Genomic DNA, 23,976 nt, shown 5'->3' with positions numbered 1-23,976 from the left:
GTACCTAATTTTCAGAGTATCAGACCTCCAAACCAGGACTCACTATTTATGCTAGGTGGTTAAGCTTACACACACACAGAATGGGAAGGCTGAGGGTGGGTACTTACAAAAACACTTCTTTCATGAAGAAAATGAGTAGAAAAAGCTCTTCTTGAGCATCTTCAGTTTGAGTGTTTCTGTACAGTGCACATCAGTGTGTGAACAGCCATCCAATCTGTCGATGCCTTCAGAGTCGTAACCTTTCTGCAAATCTAGCCCCCTAGGTTAGCAGATGTGTGAGTCTGCACATTTTAAGCAGTACTGAAAATGTAATGCCACCCCTCCTTTTAACACCTATAGAGTATAAGAAAATGTACTTCATAATATCACATGTAGCCATAGTGTAATCTGTGAGGATGTTTAATTGTTGATATTTCTAGCTTCCATGCAGTTTTTCAAACACCTAAAAGCCAGGAGGTAACTTAATGTGTTTCAGCCCCCCAAAAAACCCAACAACCCATGTTTGCCACACACACAGATTTTACTGAGACAACTAGACAACAGTCTCACTTGTAAAAAGGCAGGGAGGAATCTGTCAATAGTAACTGAGAAATACTGACAAGCAGACTTATGATCTGCACCACAGAAAACAAAACTACAGGTCTGAACACGATGAAGTCCAAATACCCCACCACCTCAGGTGGGGAAGTGTCATTGCCTGCAAGGGTTGGTTCCATGATTTTTACCAGATTTGATTTGTGTGGAACTAACCAGCACCTGTGCTGATGCACACCTACGCAGGAGAACAGATAAGGCACCTTCCCCCCTCCCCCCAGTTCAGCAGACCTATATGCCTCCCTGCTTCAGCATATACTGGGATTTAACCACTTTTTGGGGCTGTTATCGAGACATATGGGGTTGTGAACTGTCATTAAAAAGCCCATGCAGTGAAACGAAGATGTTTCAAATCTGAAAAGCTAATTATGGTAGCTGGATTCACATTTAATTTGATTTATTGCCCTTTTTTACAATATATAAAAGCCAAAGTAATACAAAGAAAGTGAGGAGAAAGAACCAAAAGCCAAGAGGGCTCTAGCTGCTTAAACCACACCTCTAATGCCACTTCAGATTACTTGCTATAACCTGCTTGGCCTCCTGTTGCTATGTATTCCAGTCCTGTGCTTTCCTATGCCTCCACTGTCTTATCACACCTAAAATGGTCTAGACACCTACGCATAAGCAGCTGAATTTCACCTACTCATAGTGCTTACAGAGAGAGACAAACAAACTGAAACAATAAGAATTTTGTATTTTAATAGCCAATGCAAAACCAGTTTAACCTACTAACCTGATTCCTGTCACAGATACAGTATCAATTCATAAGAGATGGAAGGCAAGAAGAGGAAATCGTCTGTGGAAAACTGAGGAGCAGTGAAATGAAAACAGCCTACAGGCTGACATGTCAAACAAATTAGAGACATTTATTTTCAATTGGCAGTTTCCTTGGCTCTTGCTCACTCTGTATAAGTAACTGGAAAAGCAATCACCACGCTCAGCAAGGGATAACTAATGCAGAGGTTCACTGAAACCACACACTGAATGTACAAACTACTTATTTTCTCAGTTCTAGAGCCTGCTGCAATTTTTTGTGTGCTACTTTGGGTAACTTCTGTAGAACTCACTGAAAAAGTGACGTGTTTTCTCTCTGTTATGATGCACTCCAGATCAAAGTTCCAACTTCAAAACCATGGAGATTTGTGTATTTGTGCGTGTGTGCATTCAGAACTGAAATCTCAACTTCACACTTCAAGAAGATTCTGATGCTGAAATCTGAATATTGTGGCCAGAGCTTTCATAATATATTAACTTTGATATATTCTATCTTATTTCTTGGTCTCATCTTTGGTTTCAAATATATACATACTCAAATTTAGTAAGACCAGAATTTGTTACCATTTAATACGGTGCTGCTTTGTATTTTTGTGTTTTCTCCACCTGCTGCTACTAGGGTTTGGTCTAATCCTACTGCACCACAGGCAGCATCAGAGACTGCAGATCAGCTTTTAACCCCTTTACGTTTTTTCTGTCTTTATCACAGGAGTGACTGAATGAGGGAGAAAGCTCTTAACTATACTTTTGTGGCTCAATATAGTCTTGAGCACAGGATTAAGCTCTGCTTAAGAGTCCTTTCCATAGACAGGTTCATCCAGTCTCATATTCAAAGCACACTGAACTCCAGGAGAGTTTTCCCATTTGAAAAGCTGTTTGGAGTCTTTTGGCTTTCTTCATGAGAAAAAGAAAGGTTCTGGTGGAGTCACTAAATGATTCTTTCCAACTTCTGGGATAAAATTATCTCCTGAATATGCAGGTCAACCATAGCAATTTGCCTGGCGTAGCAAAAGAAAATACTAACTTGTTTCTTCCATGTTTTTAACACAAAGATACCTATGTCAAAAGAATCTAAAGCAGCTTTACTACAAATCAGGGCGTCACTTCTGATCAAAAAGGGACTGAATCCAACAAACAAGGTTCTGATTCTTCAACAGTTATCCTTGCACTCACACTTCTCTTCAAGACTCAAATGTAAATTAGGAAATAAGCTGAAGCCATTAAAAATCATTTACCTACTATGTTGTTAAGTGTAGTAAGTGGCAGTAAGTTATCTAACATACCTTTATATACTTCATCCTAACTTTCTTCTCCTGCAGCATTTGAACTGAGCTGTTCAGGGAATCTTGTTGAATACATATGACTCAAATGCAGGAGATGTATTTTTAGCAATTAAATGCTGTTATTTAAGCAGATTATTGTAACGAATATACTAGATGGAAAAAGAAGATAAGGATAGAAGATGTAATATGCTTATTTTTGGTAGCTGATTCTATTCTGAAAATGAGAAAATATATTTATCTGTGTGTTGATTAGTGTGTACTGGGACTGTAAATCAGTTTTCCATTCTATTCCATTCCATTCCCATCTTGTGCTCTCTGGGTTGTCATTCACACAGATACGGCCTGGGGACTGAAGGAAGCAGATTCGCTGTTTGCCATCTAAGAGAACAAGCAAGAAACGAAGAGTTACTTGTTAGTATTATTTGACTGGCAAGCTTACAATATTGCCCTTACCAGGCCTCCAAGTCATTCAGCAGTGTTCTACAGGAGATATCTACAGAAAATGGCCAGAAAAAAGGTCAGTGAAAACTGGTGTCAGGGCCAAACAGGCATGGAGAAGCATGATCTCTGCAATGCTGGACCTCATCACCCATAAGCTCCTGTGATGACAGTAAGCCCATGATCCTATTGATTTGGGGCCAGTGATGCCGCACCACGATCACAGAAATACTGTGGAAGTAATCTGTGAGTGAGAGCTCAAGACTTTCTATGGCAGAGCCTCAGAAGCTCAGGACACAGTAGGGATTTATATGCTGACAAGAACCTTGCTTCACAGATATTGTAGGCTAAATGGAAGCTTACAAATAGAATTGTAATAGCAGTGGGAATATGACTACAGTGAACAGTTGCAGAAAATGTAGAATATAAAGGATGGCATTATTAGTAGTGTATTGCCTCATCTGTTTTTCTCCTGTAGCCTTTTGTTAGCTCTGAGTTAATTACTTTTTTTCACAAAGACTCCTGGGCATAGCAAGGAATATAAGAATGAGGTGACAGAATGACTTGCCAAAGTGCAAGACACTGGGAAAAAGTACCTGGAAAGAGACTGAAGACACCTGGAGGCTGATCTATTGCATGTCAGTAAGAGGAGCTATTTAATCCTGTATGGGATTTGACATATCAAATAAAGAAGGGGGCTTCAGGGAAAGAGGGATTGTAAATTAAAAACAAAAACAAGAAAACCCCCCAAAAATCATTATACCAAACCAGGGGAATTCCAATACAGTGCCTGAATGGCACTTGTTGGAGTCATTTGTCTGAGACCTGGTACAAGACATTTCAATTACAAGGAGCCATGTAATACTGCTGTATGCAAAGCATGACCAACTGGAGACATCATTAGGCCCCCACCATTCAAGGGTGCCAAAAGCAGTATGCACATCTACCCAGACATACTTGAACAAACCCTTCCCCAACTTCCTATTACCATCTCAGTGAAGTCATCAGCGCAGCTTGCCCGTATTTGTTCAGCGGTCAGAGGGCTATTCAGCACAAAGCTTGTCTTCAGTTCTCTTTCATTCCTCGCACTAGTTACTGCATCTCTCAAAGCAAAGAACACAGAGCATCCCAAGAAAAGTCCTGCCTCACCTATGCCCTTGAAAAGAAATAAAAAGCCAAATAGGTGCAGGTTTAGAGCAACTGAGAGGAATACATGCCATGTCAATACCAACTAAAAGGCTTAAAAGTCAGTGACTCAAAAAGTGTTTCAACCTTCAGTAAGGAAATTCATTTTAGATTTAGTGGAAGCAAGCTTAGATCACACCAAGTCTTCTGATAGTAGCTGCTTCCTGGGAGCCAAAAATGTTGATTCAAACATTGGCTATTGATTTTAGAATCTCTTTTGCTCATTGCTAAACTGAAATTTAGAATTACTAGCAGATAAAATCCAAATAGCAGATATAATCCAAATCCAGGTACAGATACAAGTAAGAAACAAAGCCTGAACTCAGTGGGCTTGACATCCTCCCACTGGTTCTGACGTAAGATTTAAATTTGTTCCTTATCTCAAAGCTATGTCAAATCCACCCATATTCCATAGTCCTCTCAGTGCTGTGGTACTGGACATGTTAATGTGGACTGGAGTGGGATATTGCAACTGTATCTTACTTATCTCCTTGCTGAAGTACAAGAACCAAACACCTTCCCCGAGCATGCTGCATGAAGAAAGAATCATATCTTCTTGCAATGTCATACCCTAAATGTTCTAAGTAAAACAATTCTATGGACATTTGTTTGAAATTCTAAAGAAGAGGAAATGAAAACTTACATATGTTTTGTGTCAGAGTAATTTCTCTGTCCTGGGATCTAAGAATTCAGCCCTCTAATGGTTTGCTTACCTTTGATGCATAGATGGCATAAGGATTTTGGGAAGATGACAACAGGGAAACACTAAACTGTTCTGGAATATCACAAACAGCAGGGATCTTATACTGATCTGGACCCCGAGTATAGAGGACTCCTTCTGGAGAATACTTTAATTCTTCCATTGTGTACAGTCCAATGCCTTGTACAAAGGCACCTTCAATCTTTAAATAAGAAAAGACATAGGATTTACATTCTCATATTTGGTAAAATGGGTAAAATTTTGTCAAGAACTGATTTATATCACTAGCTGTTAAAAGATCATTTTCAGTCCTTCTTGCCTTCAAAATTTTGGGGCTACCTTGTTGAGAAAAGCTTTCACACGTCTATTTCATACCAGGCAGGGACAAAGGCTTTCATGATGAAGTGACAGCAGGGAAACACCTTTATTAATTTCAGGCTATAAATGGGGAAGGCAGATCAAATGACAGGAGAATTTGGAGACTGTAGGTCACAAACAGGATTTCAGTTCAGCAAATAGTGGGCATATATACATACAGGAAGTACTACAGGTTGACACCATGGGTGAAATTCAAGCTTCACTGACAGAAAAAAAGCTCTGACATTGGCTCCAATGTGGCAAGGCTACAAGTAAAAGACTTTATATGATCTATGACTTTTAACATTAGTAAGAAATGAACATTTTCTGAATTAATGAGGTAATCTTAATTTCAGATAAGGCTCTTGGTGTAAGAAATAAGACAGCAGGAACTTCTTGGCACATACCTGTCCTATATCCACAGCTGGATTTATGCTGCATCCAACGTCCATAACAATGTCTGTTCTGAGGTTCTGTCAATAAAATTCAAATGCATATTACTGAGAGAGATGCATAGAGTGGAAGCATTAGAACATAATATGGGTTAGAGGAAGTACTCATTGGAATAATAGACACTAAAATAGAGGCACCTCCGTATACAAAATTTCAAAGTAATTTCCAATGCCCAACAAGCCAAACAGGCTTGTCTCAACTTCTGATGAAGTTTAGACAGAGACAGCCTTGCCAGATTTTTCCTACTGCACAAGGAAATCTCCATATAAATAAGTACAGATAGAGAACAGTTATCTATAACATTTAGTTGTCTAGGTGGTAAAAAACCGGGAAACAGAGTATTTAGGTCTGCTGTTAATTTGTTTGCGAGAATAAGCAAAGAACATGTCAGATGTCTGCCATAACCCGAAAGGTGAACCCATATGACATTAGTACAAATGTGCCAAAAGCTTCTTAACACCGCACAGCTTTAATTCTGCTCCACCTGTAATTTGCATTTGCACTTTAAATATATTATCATGTGAAGACAGGTTACTTACTAATAAAAACCCTGAATGGCTGTTGAAGCATCTAGTGATACTAACAAACATTATTTCCAAAACTTCCATGACACTCAGTCATTACCTTGTGATCTCCTGTTAGGCAGTTAATTTCAACCTCTGAACAAGCAGCTCCATAAAGAAAATACGTGAATGGATGTCCTTCCCCTTTCTCCCAGTCCATGTTTTCATCGTAACCTCTGATGGAAGAAGATTAATGTTTGCATCATAACAAAGCAGATGAGCATATAAAAGTTTGAAATAACTTTAACTTTTAGTCTTAAATAAAAGGTCAGACCCCAGCAGTTAAGTTCCATGAAATCTTACAGAGCACTAGTAGTTTAGGTTTGATGAATCTGGTGTTTATATAAAATTTAGCAGACAAGCAAGCTATTTCAGTTCAGGAGACTCAATAACCAGGACAATCCCAGAAATACACTAATAAAGATATGGTAATCAAGTACACAATACAAATTTAAGGGAATTCAGAAAAAGGTAGAAAAACCTATGAAGGAATAACTTACAAGAGAGAAATTAAAGAGTTAAAATCGCAGAAACTGCCTACAGAATTAGAGAGAGGGTTAAAACAGAAATATTGAAATAAAGGTCTAATTACTTAGAAGAAAGTGGGACTTACTGAGGAGACTATAGTAGTCAGGACTGATGGGTAAATTCAGCAGACACAAGAGGACAGTGAAGTGTGGTATCTCTGAACTATGGGAGCTGTATGACCAAGGCATATTTTCTGACCATATGTGACTGAAATGTCTTTGTTGAGCATATTTAAAATTGCACTCCATAAAACAATTATAGTATAATTCAGAGCACTGAACCATGCATTGAAAAAAAGATACACAAAATCCACACATTCAACTTGCCACATCTCATCTGGCTCAGCTGTCTTTGAGATTCTTGGATGTGAAGAATATAACTGGGTAAGAACGAGATCAATACAGGTATTCGGGGCTCATGGAACTGCAAATGGTTTTGGACACCATTTAATGTCAATGGCAAACTATGACTGCTGCTCCTTGCTTTGGAGATAATTTTCCTTTCCGGTTCTTACAAACACTGTGAAAGAATTCAAAGAGAAGGGGCCACTGGACTTGCACTGAGAGACAGCAGTGGGAATTGTGTTTAAGATTACTGTGTCCTACCGTAGCACATTGTTGTGAATAAATGCAAATCTAAGAGTATACATGGTGGGGATTTTCTGAGGCTCCAGAAGCAGAGAGCTCAAAACAATGGCCCCAAAACTAGGGTCAATGAGGAACCCCTATTCCCATGTGAGCACTAAGCCAGCCCCTAGCTTTCAATCAGTGCTGAATCATAGCATCCAATTCCTGAGAGAGTTTTGTTGTGTTTTTTGCTTGGTTAGTTGTTGCTGTTGGTTTTAGCTTTCTGGTTTTTGTTTTGTTTTGTTTTTTTAATTTGCCATGAGTTTCTCTTAAATCAGTCCTGGTCTAACCTAGGTATTTTTTAGGAACAAAAATGTATTACCTAAAGTAGCCAGTAGCTGAAAGACTCACACTCTCTTCAAAAGCTTCTTTAATCTGTAACATATAGCAATGTTTGTGGTGAACAACAGAAGGAATCAGGAAGGAACACAGCATGCATGTATTTGCTTAATTTACATTTATTTACTTATTTACATATATTTATTTATAAAAGAAACTGTAACAAATTGTAAAGAAAGGAAGACCATCCGAGTTAAGCATGTTTAGCTGCACCTGGGGCCTAATAGTGTACAACTAAACTCCCTTTAGATGGGCAATCCGAATTTTTTTGGCAATACAATAAAGAACAGACTAGGCAACAGTGGCGTTCTTGCAGAATCTTTATTACTGGCAGTGCCAGTCAGAAAGGGCTCTGCACAATTTTTCTGTTCAAGTTCAATAGTAATGGGTCTCTGTTTGTCAGTTGAACAGATCTGGTTCGTAAGTCACTGAGTAAGAGATCTGCATTACTTACATGCACAAAAGTGACAGCTGGAAAGAGAAATTCTCTTTGTGGTGTTCTTCTACCACTGGTAAGAATGACAGTATGAGGTCCCAAATCCCTTTCAGTCATTCTCATGTTAGATTTACTCAGTTCACAAATCAAAAAGGTGTTTGGATTTTTTAAATTATCTTTAATTAATTGTATTTTACTGAGTTCGCAAGATAGAAACTTACCTCTCTGCATATATTAACATTCTTTCTTAGGTAAGCTATTTCTGCTAGTATTTTCAGTGTGTCTGATTAATTTGATATCCATTAGAGGAGATCATCATTGCAGACGTAGCTGTCAGCTGTCAAGCTAGCACATGTATGCCAATATTATTTGCTATTGCTTGGAATTACTACTGCCAAGAGCTTACATCTTCACAGTCATTATAGTATTTAACCACTTGAGAAGAAACACCCTGATGTACTGAATCAGTAAATGTCCTTTTCATTCAACCACAGACAACAAGCAGTTGACAAGAAAACATAACAAACAGGTTTTCTTTTAACATCTCAATACACAGTACTAGATCCTCAGCCATATCTGCACAAAAATAGTTGTTATTATAGGAGAAAGCTTTTAGTTAAGAAGATTCAGTTTCTAGCCCTAAAATTTTACTCAACTAGGCACCAGACAAGGGCCATTTCTATAAATAGCTTTAGCACTATTTCTGTACTACTCTACTGCAAATGTGACTAATATTATAAGTAATTACATATTAATTAGAGTAACAGAAGCAAGGATTTCTGCTACCTTTTATGTAATTCTGTAGCATACTGCATATGGGAGAGAGATGGATGTAGGAAGTTGGGAAGGCTTCTCTTTATTGATTTGGTAAAAACAAAGAACAGCCATGTAAGAAAACTGACACTGCACACATACACCCTTCTGTCAATCTTTTGGCAACAGCTTGTCTGAGGATAAGCTGGGGTGCACTGTGTTATTGCACAAGCTGATATTTTTGTATATTAAAAACTTCTGTGCCTCCAAATGTGTCTTCACAGATAGCCTCCCCTCCTTTCCAACTAGATAAAATCTTGGGATTTTTTCCCACATAGCTAAAACCTAGAACCCACACTCCATCTTTCTGTAAAATAACCTGTTTCTACACAGTTTTTAACTTCAGGATTATTAGGTTGAGCAGACTGATAGATTACAATACATATAACAAAGTTTCTGCAAGCACACAAACAAATTTAGTAGAATTCACATCTTACCCATTCATTCCAGGTCCCTTTTGGGTTCTTGTTGATGATAGGCTGCAGGCGGTTCAGAAGAGTTTGGCAAGCATCCTGGAGAGAAGTCAGGAGAATACAACCCTAAATTAACAGAATTTGGTACTATTCAAGGTATGTTCTAGTTAGTATAGTCTTTATACTGATTATCTTGGTTTGAAAAAATATGATAGAATGTGTCATTTTAACTGCATACACACAAACCTTATAAAGGGTTAAGTTACAAAGGCTGGAATCTACATGACTCAGTAGATTCAGAACAGGAACAGGGTACAAGATTTGCATAGGACTAGTTAGTTTGTTATGTAAAACAAAGATTTTGTAAAAGATAACCCTTCTGGGGAAAGCTCAGATCATATTCTGAAAACACCTAAGTACCATTACTGAGAAACTGTAATCACAAGTCCTGTTTCATCTTGCCAGTCTCCAGTGGTATTACTGGCAATCTCAAACTTGATTTCTACGATCCCTAATGCTTGAAGTTTGGCAGGCATTAAATACCCTGAGGGATAAGGTGCTTTATTAAACTAATACTATTCTTTACCTTCACAGCCATGCCGTTGACATCTGTCCCGGCAGATCCTACTGAGGCACATGCATTGGGAACAGTTGTTGTGCTCGTTTCACAGAAGTGAATACGTGACATGGGGATGTTCAATTCCCGACTAGCAATCTGTTTCAGGAAGAACAACATATTCTTCTCTGTTTTAGAAACATTCTAAACACTCCAACAATTTGCTTGTACTTGCTGGTCAGCAATACCGGGAAATAACACCAGGACCAGCAAGTCCTCTTCCAACCTCCAGCTGAAATCAGTTTGTCAGTACAAAGAAACATAAAAGGGCAATGATTTCACCTGTACTCCAACTCTGCATTGAGACTCTGAAATCCAACATTTGGTTCCTGACTTTGCTGCTTATATCCTGTATGGCTTAGGGCAAATTATGCAGGTCCAAATCCCAAGCTTTCATAAAGTTGATAAATATATTTACCGATTAAACAAATACAACCATAATAATATTGTCTGAGCTGTATACTAATCTGAATGCTGTCTTCTTTATACCGTGGTTTTTATGGGATCAGCCCCTGAAAAATCTAATTTTTAATAAGCCTCTACTCATACCATTGGAAGAATAAAAAGCAAACAATCTGTATTTTCTTTCTGCTGTTTCTGTCACTCTTAATGAAGGTATTTTTGCTTTCTAACTCTCTTAATGCAAAGAAGCAGTGGCTATGCTCATAGAGAAACTGTCCTACTGTTACACTAACTAACCAAGAAGAAAACCTTCACGCTCTTTACCTGCATGACAGAAAAAGCACAAGGTAACATTTGTTTGGATCCCTTGTTACCTGAATCATTTTTGTATGAATACCCTGCCCCATTTCAATTCCACCATGTGTCAGAAGCACAGACCCATCAGTATAAATATGAACCAGAGCAGAAGCCTAAAAAAATAAAAAACAAGATTAGACTAGTGAGGAATGTGTTGTATATGGTGATGAATTGATGAATCAAAAAAGACAGACACAGTTTTGAAATGTATTTCAATTTATCTGTTTAATGCTTTTGAATAGAAGACAAAATTTGGAATGCTAGCTCCTACTCTAAAATGAACTTGAAAAGATGCTAATCCTTGGAGGTCTGCTTTTTCTGTTGCTAAATCCTGAAATAAATCTACACCTGGCAACAGCATCTCAGTAGTTCCAAAACTAGCTGGAGGACCTCACTCACTAATGGCTGTACATACAAATTGCTGCAAGTTCCATTTTCTCTCTCACTGATGTTTGAGAGCCTCTGGACACAGGTTTTTCAACAGCACAGGTTGGTCAGACTGTAACAGTCACATCAGTAAGGTTTTGAATTAGATTTTTCCTTCTGGACTCGGAAGTAGCACTTTAGACTACAAGGACCCTGTGACTTTAGTCTTGAACAGAGACAGCCAGCTTGATATGACACAAGCCAGTCAAGTAATTTTCAATTTATAAAATGCTGCCTATTCCAGAAGCAGTGGAATACACCAATATTAAAACAAAATAAAATACGAAGACCAAAAATACTACTGTTCTCCTTCCTTAAGCTTAATCTTTGATTACATCAAAACATGAAGTCATTAAGAATAGCATATCATAGTACCCCCATGGTCAGAAAGAATAAATTCAGTGCTTATTCAATGAACACTTTGCCATCATTCCTCAAAAACTTTTCATAAACGTGTCCAACTCATCTATACCAATGCCACATCACAAGAGATGGGACTAGGCAGGGTCCAAGCTGCTGGTATCCTGAAAGCCAAACAACTTTGATGGCAGTTTTAAGAGACCCAGAAGCTAGTGTAGCCTTCAGGGAACTACCTTTAGGAGGATCACAGATTTCCAGACCTGAAATGCAAGACATTTTGTATCCTAAGGTAGAGTAACTGTAACCTTCTACGGATAAAAAGCTTAGCTTAATTATTCTTTAAAGAAACTAACCTGAGAAAGATAACGTGTGCCTAGTCCAAATGGAAACTTCATTGGTACAATGGCAATCCCTTTTTTCTTCCAATGATTTTGTTTGTTAAATTCATTGGCAGCTGTTTTCCTACTGTAGTATGCAGATTTCTCCATACATTCATTCCAACACCGTATTAAGTTTTGTGGATCAAGCTTTTGTTTGAAGTGTGTCTGATCGTTCTCCTTATACATATTTATTTCCCTAATCTGAAATAAAAAAATTAATACCTATCACACAATCCAGTTAAAGGCAGACTGACTTTTGGGGGGACTATTAGACAACAAGAAGATTACCATAGGGTTTTTGAACATTACCGGTTTGGTTCAGTTTGTAAGAACATGCTGTTCATTCAACAACCAGACATTGATAAAAAAATAGTAATTTTAGCATAAATTTTGTCTGACTTAGGGAAGATTTGTTCAAACAGTTAAGCTAGTCTAAAGGGTTTTAACTTTCCAATTGTGTAGACTTCATTTCAGGAGAGAAGATGCCCTCATTTTCTTACCTTTTCTGGTGATAAACCAGTTTTATCTGCAACTCCTGTTATCCAAGTTTCTGTCACCAGTGCTGACTGGGGAAAGCCAAACCCTCGAAACGCTGTATTTGATGGCAAGTTTGTTTTGCAGGCATAAGCCCAGCATCTCAAGTGGGGAATCTTGTATGCATTGTCCATTCTTAATAAGGATACTGCTGCTACCTGTGGTAGGGGACAAACAGGTCTAGTTATTAAAAGTCAGAACAGTGCTTCTTTCAAATTCACATTTTAATCTTCTTTAGACCTTAAATTGAGGCAATTAGCTTTAAAATTGGGTTTCTGTCAACCACTCGAAGTAAAAATACTCTTACACACATGTACAGACCTTATTAATATATTTCTCATGTAGCATATTAGTTTTCAGCTCTTGATATTCATAGAACACAGCTGGTATACTAGTAGTTCAGTACTGGTCACTAGTTAAGGATGTAGCCCATACTTCATTTTTGTGATTGATTTTGTTCCTACTTTGATATCAAAACCACATACGACTAAAAATAGGCAGATTAGATTTAAAGCAATAGGAGCTATGAAAGGATCTGATGAAAACATTCTGAATTATCACATCCTATGGAAATTCCCATCAGAAAGCCTATGTCCTGCAGTCTACATTGTCTTCTGGCTCTTCCATTTTTCTTTTAGAGATTTCACATTGCACAAAACCACAGGAAAGGGAAAATCCTATATTAGAGACCTCAGATTAGGTTCTAGAGTCGGTATAAAATAAATAGCTTTTTAAATTCTGATGTTTCATGAAGAGGCCACAGTATCTCTTCAATGTTAAGTCGGTTTCTCAGAATGGCAAATTTAAGCCTGTATTCCTACTGTTCCCATTGAGCTTTAAACAATAAACTTTAAAACATTTCTGCATAGAAACAACTGAAGATAGCTTTCCTGTAATAACTGTGCATATGAATAACATCATATAATGCTACCTTTGCACTTGGGAAATGCAAGTTGAAAAGTTATTTGTGGAATTCAAGAAAAAAAAGTTTGATTTGGTTTGTTTTTTTTAATTTATGACCACAACTTTTATGCACTTTAGAGAAAGTACATGTATAAAGCCAATTAGTCATAAGAAAACTATTAATAAAACAGAGTGAATACAATGTATTACTACAATACATCTCATAGCTATTGCAAAGATTCTTCCCAGAAATGTCTGTTCTAATCTTGATGCAATCATAAAGTTAAAACATATTATTAATTCTTGAGGGAACAATAACTAAGTTAAGCATAGATTCCTGGTATTCAACCCTCATGCTGAAGACCAGTCTTTTTACAATGAGCACCTAGTACCTTGGCTCTCCTGAGTGAGGCTCCCATAAAGTCCTCTCTAAAGAAAGAGCAAATCCCAAAATACTGTCTTGGGAACACATGGATAAGTCACGCTGACCACAATAAACAGGGACTTTAAGTTCTGTAAAGCTTATAATTTTATTTGCAATAAACTTACTTCTCCTTTTAAAAGTATTGAATTATTAATGCTATAGGAAGAGACACACACCACTGTCAATGTAATTAATTAAGGAGTGATGTTAGAGAATTAGGCTGTTATCATATGTGCTATTCCAGCTGCAGCTGAGCTGGGTGGAAAGGTTACTTGGTTAGTTATCACTGTCTCCCAGTTCTAGGTCCACCAGCTTCACTATAACATTGTAGAACTTCATCTTAAGATGGTTCTGATATGTGATTCACATTAATGTGCACGCTTTTAATAATGATTTTTTCTAACCCAGGTTATTTTTCAGAACCTGGTTAGTCAGCAATAGCACTGACAGATTTCAGAGTGCAGAAAATACCTGTAAGTGGAGCAAAGACAATCAGATGAGGGGTAGTAACCTCAATATCTAGCTACAGCTAGAATAGACCATACAAACACAAATAGCTAGTGACTGATATTAAAGCAAGCAACATTTTGTGCTTTGCAGACCTACAAGTGAGGAACTGAGGTATACAGCACAATAAATGCAAACCTAGTACACAAATGCATAGAGATAATAACAGGACAACTACCACTATGATTTTTCTGAAGGCTAAGAAAGGTCTTCAAGCCTTGTAGACATAAAGCTTTATGGAGGCACTAATACAGGTACTGTGTGTTTTAAAAGGAATACATTGATAGCTGACATGTTAATAATGGGAAAATAAGTCTGAAAAACCATTCATGAAGTGAATACATGGGAAAATATAAAAAAGAGTAACAGTGCTTCACTGCACTGAATAAGGACGAGTTGCACCACTAGGTGTAGATTTTCCAACCCACAGTTCCTACATCAAAAGACTATATGATTAACAATACATGTGCAAGGGAATTTGGCCTTCATAATTTTCCAACTAATGATTCCTCCATAAGATTTGTCAGCTTATAAAATCCTTACCAAGACAGATTCATCAGGGGTGCATCCTCCATTAATGTAATATTTGACATCCACAGCTCTGATCCTACCATCATTCATGAAGCCAACCTACAAGGAACAACAATAACCTATTTAGATTTTGGCATTCATTTATTTCTTCAGTGCTTGTATATTTTGAAAATGAATGTAACCCATGCAATTAGGCTTATACTGCACTATTAATTTAGGCAACATTCACTGAAATTATAGAAGGGAGAAAGAGAAAGGAAGTATCTTCCTAAGATATTGGCTTTCCCACCTCTATAGATACAGCACATAATAAACAACATCAGTCCACTGGGAAAGGAAGAAGCAGGGAAGCCCAGTAGCTTCCTGTGTCTTGCCTGACACAGCTAATAAGTGTGTCATCTAGGAGTGTTCACCACAGATAAAGTCAAATCCCACTCTGACTGTACGAATACTGTCTGTCCGATGGAGTATAGTATTAGTTTTAATTTTTGAAGAAATGTTATCTTTATCTCACATCTCCCTTTCACCTGTTGCCACTAATGGTTCCTGAACTCTCAACATGAGCTACGTCTTGTTTTCAACTTTAGGGAAACATCTTATAAAATCTCCCTTACTTTACCTATGTAGATTTTTGTGTGATTTGGTATACTATTTACATAGAACTTGTTTAGTGTAACTTGTTTAGCATTAATAGCTGAATTTTCTGAAGGCTTAGGCTGCAAGCTGTCAACTGTCACCTAGATATGTTGAACTTTTTATGTAGTTAAATAAAACAAGACCTCAGAGATGGCTCAAGCTGGAAGATAAGGAAGCTACAATCACCAGCTGAAGCTGCAACCTTAGAGATAAGAAAAGAAACAGCCTGCCTAGAGACAATGAAGGGACCCGATGAAGAACAGGAAGACCCTAGACACTAATATTACTATTGGTCTGCACTGTTGCGTGAGGGCTGAGGAACTTAGATTGGAAGCCCAGGGATTTCTTTGTTCAAAGTCCCTCTTTGGACACAGCTGAATAGGCTTATTGATTTGAGGGAAACCTGGAGCTGAACCCTCTTATGGTCGCGGGCATGAGTAATTTCTAAGACACGTAAAGATGTAAAGGAAGACAGAAATTGTCCTAATGAGTAGTTATGACCGAAGACAGTGCATGAGCAAGGAAGAGATTTCCTCCATAGGGTGAGCTTTCCTGTATGACACTGTTTCTGTGAAAAACTAGCTGCTCCTTTGTGTGAGCCAAACCATATGGACGGTTTAAAATTAAACCTCTAGAGAAGTCTCAGCTAGTTTAGCTTCCTGTTCCCAGAAGGAAAGACAGAAAGAACTAGAAGAGGAAAAGGACATGAAGGGACTAGAAAATAAAACAAAACAAAATCCTATAGAGATACAGGCAAAAGCAGAGAAAAGACTGCACAGCAACATGATCTTCTGGTTTCCTGGCTAATTTTGTTTTAAAATTGAACAGATTATACTCATCTTTGTTAATAGGACACATTACACAGTAACACTAAAATATTTCATCACAGAATCTGAGCGGGTATTTTTTCACTGAATTCTTATGGCACTTACTTTATATTTACCAATAAAAGGATGTCGGCCACCAGTGATCAACATATCATCCCCTCGACTTAGAATAAGGCGGACTGCTTTGCCGGTTCTAAATAAAAAGTCAAATTTCAGTGAAAATGAGATGCTATTAACAAAATAGCTATTGATCATGTATCCAGATCTAGCCACAGATATAAACACGCATTTAGATTAAACGTAACTTTAATAGGCTTAAACTTATGCTTAAATCTACGTTCAGAGTTCATATTTTTTGCATTTACAATCATGTCTGAATTTTAATTTCATCTCTTGAAGATAACTCAGTGCAAACTTCTTCTCAAGAAATTGTTATTTTAGTGTTAAGACTGAACTGTGTTAAGTGAGCTACCAGCAGTCAGCATTTCATTTTAAGCAAGAAATAATAGCTTCTTAGCTGTTCAGAATCATACTGAAAATGGGTGCCTTGAGTAAAACCAAAACATGGATAATAATAAAAATTAGTCTACAAATGCAAATACCATTTAAAAGTTACTTTTGAAAAAATTGACATAAGAAGTAAAATAAAGTCCTAACAATAAAAAAAAAGTAATTGTTTAAACTATATGAAAGATTATTTTTGGCATGGCCTGATTAATCCAAAACACAGATAACGAGGCCAAAAATAATCAAGAGCAGTTTGTACAACAATGACAATAGTAATAATAGAAATGTATTGAACTAATCACTCAAGATTACAAGGTCATTTTGGCTAAGACAGGATGTAGCCTGATGTGCATTCTGCAGCAAGTCAGTTATGCTTATAGAAGAGGTTATGCCCTGGCAGCTAATTGCCACTATTGTCTGGCCAAATTTGGAGGGTGGGGAACAGAGCTTTATTAAGGTTCCTAGGCGAATTCAGGTAGTATTAGCAAATAAACCCACCTAATAGATTTTAGCTAATTTTGACTGAAAGATGTTGGGGACTGAACCAGACTATTTGTTCTTAGAAGCAATTCCACTCATGAACTCTTCCCTCTGCAGCCTGCTGTGCCAGTGAAGTTCACATCTGGACGGTTAATGTCACACTTTGAATCTACATACAAAGCCTCAGTAGTTAGGGACTGGTCCTTCTGAAATTCACAATCATTTCAAGACTACTTCTAGCCTATGCTAACATCAATTTCTTCAATTCCCAATACTTCAGTTGTGGCTAGAGCTGCTTAACATTAAGTAGTCTAACAAAACAAAACAAGTAAATGCACTAACAGTCTTACAAAATGTAAGATTTTAAGATGTAAGATTTTAAAATGTAAGATTTTGAAGTCAAGATTTTATGACATTTTGGCTAGCAGCTTTGGGAAAGGAGAAAGCATTTTCGCCGAAATGTTCACCCTATTTTCTCTTCATATCCCCATACACACATACTGCACTTACTTGTTTGCTGCGACTGCAGCAACTGATGCCAGCAAGCCAGATTTCAGGAGTTTCCCACCAAAAGCTCCACCAACTCGTTTAACATGGCACATGATCCTGTTGGCTGGAACACCTAAACTTGCAGCTACCATCTCCTGTAAAAATAGTTTTAATCTTTTATGCCAACTCAAATTAAGCCTAAAAGTGAGGTCATAAAACCTTTACTTAGAAAAGGGTTCCATAGATGTTTCTTTTCGGTTTTGTTTTTTCTTTAATCATATGAAAATAATTTTTTCTTTACCTGAGGTTAAAAAGCAAGTAAAAGATACCAAAATCTCTACCATGGCGACTGGGCCATGGACAGAAGTGAAGAATAATAAATATCCTTGGATTTCATTACCTAAACAGTAAGAAGCTTTAGGTATAAGAAAAAGGGATTAGAATACAGTTTTTATTCTTTTTCTTACTAATAACTTTAATTCAAATAAAACTATTTTGTTTTTAACAGTCTAATGGCCTGCTAGTGCCAGGAATGTTCTTCCTTCAAATCATTTTCTCAAGCACACAGTTCACCACATTTCTTGGATATTGGTAATATGCTACTAATAATGGAAATGATAAAAGGAGCTGAAGTGGTTTTTAAACACAAATGCCAGTACTGAGTCTGAAATACAATCAGTTTCCTGCACCACAGCTATTGCTATGCAGACTATATGCTATGTAAGCCTTGCAACATTTACCATCATGAAAATTATAAAGACAGCTGGAATATCTCTCCTGTGAAGAAAGACTAAGAGAGTTGCAGTTGTTCACATTGGAGAAGAGAAGGCTTCAGTAAAACCTTATTGTGGCCTTTCAATATATAAAGGGGTCTTATAAGAAACAAAGAAAGACTTTTTACAAAGGCCTGTACTGAAACTGAAAGAGGGGAGATTTAAACTGGATATAAGGAAGAAATTTCTTACAGTGAGGGTGCTGAGACACCAGAACAGGTTGCCCAGAGAAGTTGTGGATGCCTCATCATTGGCAGTGTTCAAGGTCAGGTTGGACAGGGCTTTCAGAAACTTTGAAATGTAGTGAAAGATAACCCTATCCATGACAGAGGGGTTGGATTAGATGATCTTTAAAGGTTCATTTAAACCCAAACTATTCCATTATGATATGGAGCAGCAGTCTCACCTACATCTATTAGAGTTGATCAACCCCACAACAGGCTCCGACTTCGCAGGGTGCTAATTGCTCCTCACCTCAATGGAAAGCTAAGGGAGATGGAGGTGCCTCAGCTTTTCATGACTACAGTAGTGGGGCACTGATCAAAGGGAAACACGACATGTTTACTTCCTCCTTATCCTCACAGTGTAGTGGTCAAGTGTTTATCCTTTATCAGGATACAGCAGTACTTCAAAGCAGCTGTTGTTGTATAATCCAGATGTGCAATTTCATGTTCCTACTGCTTCTAAATTGCTAAGATGGTCTTGTAAATCAAACTTTAAAAGCTCTGTCATCACAGGGTCAACCACTTACTCTGAAAACGCTCTATATTACCTGAATAAATGCTGGATGCTGTGTTGACACATACACATCCATTTCTTTATCCTCTCCTTTTGGAACAGCAAGCACACTCTGAGTCTCCATGTAGAAGTGTTCCTGCCCCCCAGTGTGAATCTCCCCTGATACAAAAAGAAAAACACAAGTGTTACTGACAGAAAAAGACAGAAGAAATGAACCAGGGAGGAATTAACAGCCCGTCATCATGTAAGTCATGTAAAATCTGACACCCTTTTATGAAGGAGAAACATCTAAAATAAAAACACACATTAAACTCCTTGAAGGATTAAACTGATCTTCTTCTAGTGGCATCAACATAACCTGAGAATAATAAGAGCAGAATAACAAGAGAATAACAGGAGCAGAATAATATTGCCTACACGTGGTGTCAACATTAAATAAAACAAGTAAATTAAACAAAGCATAGATACCCTGGATCAGGTGAAGAAGGTGGCTACCAAGATCGGCAGGGAGCTGGACCACAGAATGTATGAGAAGAGGCTGAGAGAACTGAATTTATTTATCCATAAAAAGAAAAGCTTTCAGGGGAGATCTAAGTCTACAACTATGTAACGGGAGGGTATAGAGAAGACCAAGCCAGACTGTTCTCAGAGATGCACAGTGGAAGGATAGGAAGCAATGAATACAAGCAATTCCAAATTGATATAAGAAAAAAAACACAACAACAAACCAAAACGCCATGAAAGTGCTCAAACATTAGAAGAAGTCCCTATAGAGGTTGTGGAATTTCCATCCCTTTTCCATTATGTTACTCAAAACATGACTGGACATGGCCCTTAGTAACCTGATCTAACTGGACCTGCTTTAAGTAGGAGGTTGGAGTATATGACCCCCTTCCAACCTAATTATTCTGTGATTCTGTTTCAAGGACAGAGGATGCAGAAAGCTTGAATGCAGTAGCAGGACCACAAGACCACTAGGTTTAATCACACTTCCTTCTAAGTGACTTTTCTCAGGCCCAATGGCTATATGGAAAAAAAGGTAGAACTGGGACTTGAACAGACAGACAAACCCAAATACTGGCAACAACTTCTCACCAAATATATTCTGCAGTTTACCTTCAATTATATTATCAACAGTTTCAAATGCCTGATCAACATTCCCTTGTTCCAGTTTTCTCTGGGGCTCAAAGAATGAGTTGTGTTTTATAGCTTCCTGCAGTGAAGAAAAAGAGAAATAGTTTTTCAAAGTAATTTAAAGATTCAATGAACAACTGTATTTCATTACTTTACTGTCATTTTTGGTAAGTTTGTACATTCAGTTCCAGCAATTCTTTCCTGCTGTATCTTGTGCTAGTGATGATAGCAGTTTCTGAAGGAAATGCATTTAGTTTATCCAACCTGCTCTTCCCTCTTATACATCTAAGACCCAGCATAAGTCCATTTCCCCTACAACTCCAATAGCAAATTTCTAATATGTTCTATATCCTTAATATCTTTCCCCTCACATTCCCCCAACACTTCCTACGTCTCCAGCCTAACTTTGTTGTCTTGCTAGCTGGACAACAGATAAAAATGCTATAGATGATCAGGAGCTGATCATTCAGCCAATATACACACACCGATTGACCAGTGGACAGCTACCAAAAAAATTACAAACAACCAGCATACTCACTGACTTTCCTCACCAGAAACATTAGAGGAGCTCTTCTTTCATACACTTAGGTTTGTTATTACGAAATCTGTGGGAAATTAATACTTCTGAGACTGCAGCCTACCTACCACCAGTGGTCAAAATTAGCCAAAAGGTTGAAATCTTTTTTAGAGAGAGACAGATTGGTTAATTGTATATTCGTATTCACCCTTTTCCCTTAGAAAATCATGTTTAAAAAGCAACTGCTTTCTAAACTGCAGCTTTTGAACTGCTGCCTCCACTAATTAAGTAGATAAAATAATAAAAAAGCAAGAGAAAAGAAATTACTAGCACCTCAATTGTTAAGATCACTGGTTCCAGTGCTTCATACTCTATCTTCACTTTTGCAGCTGCTTGCTTAGAATGAACTTCTGAATCTGCAGCCACAGCACAGACAATCTGACCAACACAAATCACCTGTAAAATACACATCACTTAATAGAACAGAGGATTCAAATGATTACGATATATGATGCTGATATTCTTCTTTTGTGTAACCACTGTTCATGTTGCCCTTTTAGAATTTTGTTTTGATGTAGGACTTTATTTTTTAGATCATCCATGAAGTAAATAAATTCTTAGAAATTACAGGCACCCCAGTATAACTGGGGAATCAAGAAAAATACAGTATTCAAAAATGGATTACAGGAGCCTAACTTTCAATGAAACATACTGTCCCAACAACACAGACGGTTCTGTGACATTTACTCTGTATTCTTCTGATTTATACTTTTTTTTTCTCTAGGCAGAATATAAAACATATGAAGTAAAACTTCATTATAAAAGGCTGAAGAAAAATAGCAAAAATGAAGAAATTAAGTTTAAAAAAAATTATAGTATACCTTGTTTCTTGCAAATACAATCTCTGGATCATCAGAATAGTAGAACTCATTTGTAGCTGGTACATCATGAGCTGATATTATATCGAACACACCTGGTACTTTCAGAGCCTCTGAGGTATCTATAGATCTGATTGGGATATGGAAGAGAGAAATGTAATTCACTAGTTTTACAAAGCAATGCACAGAGGAAAAGAACAAATACAGATGTACGTTTCTTGTGCTGCCGGGATCTGCTTATAGGTTCAGACATGTCTTTTCCTTCTATCTCTGCTATGCAAAGTGCTCAAACATTAGAAGAAGTCCCTATAGAGGGGGGACATTTAAAATTCTACTAACCTGCTTCATTTATAGGAAATACTCTAGATGCAACAGGAAATAATGGGTCCATTAGACTGCCTGAGCTGCATTGATATAATAAAAATCTCTGCAGAATTATGATGCCACAATTGCAACTTTCTAAGACATCACAGCCTATACAGATACAAATAACCACCTGCAAATGGAAGGTTCATGTAAAGAATTAAAATAGCAATGGCAAGACCAGTTTAAATGAAGAATGAATGGGACTGTATGGGTGTAGAACAATCAGAAAAATACAGCAGAAGGTCTGTAAGAATGGCATGTTTTAGCAGGTCACCACACACCACAGCTAAGGGAATCTTCTCTGGATACCCACATCAGAAGACAAAGGAGAGTGAATAAATCCTACTGACTCAGAGACGGGGGTAATGTTAGCTCCTTGATGGTACCAAAAAAAATGCAGATCCAAACCCAGCATACTATCTCCATCCTAAGAGTAAGCTAGGAAGTATGACACAGACTATAGCTAGAAGTCCCAGTCCTCTCTGTCATCACAATCAGTTCTGACCAGACCACCTGGATATGTTTTCATGTGTGAATGCTGGGCAGACAACTTAGATGTGTTCATTTTGGTGAATGTTGTACGAACTGCTAGAACAGGTGTAACTTTGCAGTCAAAAAACATAAATGAAAACAGTTTTCTTTCAAAATAAAATCTTTTCCAATCTTCTTCTCCTAAAGTCTCATACGAGCTTTCCTCAGATACACTTCAGATACACTTACACAATCTTAGCATGAGCTCTGGAACTAGTGACGACAGCCAGGAAGAGCTCCCCATCCACAGAAGGAAGGTCATCAATGTAAACTGCTTCACCAGTGGCATGCTTAATTCCAGACTGGTGCATAATGGGCCGTCCTACAGGATCCTGGGGAGACTGATTCGGCTCTATGTCCTGTACAGTCAAAAATATACCCCCCGTTTCCCCCAAAGAGTTAAAAGAAGAATAGTCATGTTATTCTTATAGCAGTCAAAGTCAGATGAGGGAACAACTGTTCATATTACCAACTTCTGGCTCAATATCAGAAACAGATGCGGTGCAGGACCTGCCTGGTGCTCCTGGGGATTTCTTCTCTTAAGGAGCCTTCCAAACCCCTTGCACAGGTTTGTCTATTTGGATTTTTTCCTTGAATATTTCCAGCAAAGTGATACAAACAGCACTTTTTTTTTTTTTGTTTTCAGGACAGTCTTCTCTCTTACTGGTTGGTGTTACAAAGCTTTGATAAATTTCTGAATTATTGTTGCAAGATTCTGCTCTGTATTTTACCAGTGCCTGGTGTTGTATGGTGAGCTGTTTGCAGCAATTTCTAGGATTTGTCTTCCTTGCTGAAAGACTGTAAGTGATCAGTGTAAATCAGTGAGAAATTGCTTAAATATTTCCTTCCCAATTTTATTTCCTTGCACCTGTGGATGAATTTCACATCTTATTGTTTTGCTAGATCTTTCCTGAAAGTTATTCCAGTGTTGCCAGTTAATTCCACCACACCAACTAATTGTTGCCAACTTCCAGAACACTGTTCCAGTTTCTGGGTCAGTGTTCACACTGACTTTTTCCTCTTCTACATTCAGAACTAGTCAATTGCTCACAACTCAAAACCTTTTTTCTTCCATAGCTTCCAGTACATAAGTGTTCTGGATACACACATCTACTTCCTGCACTGCCAGTTCAAGGCCAAGAACAGACATTGTTTACT

The 23,976-nt window shown here is 37.7% G+C and overlaps 1 protein-coding gene across 5 annotated transcripts in view; it reads right to left on the bottom strand.

The window, feature by feature from the left end:
* Window positions 1–1,268: 1,268 nt before the first annotated feature.
* Window positions 1,269–23,976, bottom strand: part of AOX1 (aldehyde oxidase 1) — a 38,826-nt gene continuing 16,118 nt past the window's right edge. For 4 of the 5 annotated variants that reach the window (XM_061377235.1, XM_061377228.1, XM_061377244.1 and 1 more), the window contains 19 exons: window positions 23,008–23,177; window positions 21,925–22,051; window positions 21,377–21,499; window positions 20,509–20,605; window positions 19,427–19,551; window positions 17,903–18,036; window positions 16,511–16,598; window positions 14,955–15,041; window positions 12,544–12,735; window positions 12,017–12,244; window positions 10,895–10,990; window positions 10,089–10,217; window positions 9,527–9,601; window positions 7,824–7,876; window positions 6,409–6,523; window positions 5,739–5,804; window positions 4,988–5,176; window positions 4,078–4,245; window positions 1,269–3,029 (listed from right to left, as the gene is read on the bottom strand). In XM_061377235.1, coding sequence (XP_061233219.1) covers window positions 2,979–3,029; window positions 4,078–4,245; window positions 4,988–5,176; window positions 5,739–5,804; window positions 6,409–6,523; window positions 7,824–7,876; window positions 9,527–9,601; window positions 10,089–10,217; window positions 10,895–10,990; window positions 12,017–12,244; window positions 12,544–12,735; window positions 14,955–15,041; window positions 16,511–16,598; window positions 17,903–18,036; window positions 19,427–19,551; window positions 20,509–20,605; window positions 21,377–21,499; window positions 21,925–22,051; window positions 23,008–23,177 — 2,313 coding nt within the window. In that variant the 3' untranslated portion in view covers window positions 1,269–2,978. Of the gene's footprint in view, window positions 3,030–4,077; window positions 4,246–4,987; window positions 5,177–5,738; window positions 5,832–6,408; window positions 6,524–7,823; window positions 7,877–9,526; window positions 9,602–10,088; window positions 10,218–10,894; window positions 10,991–12,016; window positions 12,245–12,543; window positions 12,736–14,954; window positions 15,042–16,510; window positions 16,599–17,902; window positions 18,037–19,426; window positions 19,552–20,508; window positions 20,606–21,376; window positions 21,500–21,924; window positions 22,052–23,007; window positions 23,178–23,976 lie in introns of those variants that run through there. The other variant, XR_009729040.1, reaches the window with a different exon arrangement.

The sequence above is a fragment of the Neopsephotus bourkii genome, unplaced genomic scaffold (genome assembly GCF_033783945.1).
Source record: "Neopsephotus bourkii isolate Nb327-2 ecotype Australia unplaced genomic scaffold, CSIRO-AGI_Nbou_v1 NB_196, whole genome shotgun sequence".
In the NCBI taxonomy this organism is placed as follows: Eukaryota; Metazoa; Chordata; class Aves; order Psittaciformes; family Psittacidae; genus Neopsephotus; species Neopsephotus bourkii.
Note: the sequence above shows the minus strand (reverse complement) of the source record. Positions and strands in the feature narration are given on the sequence as shown.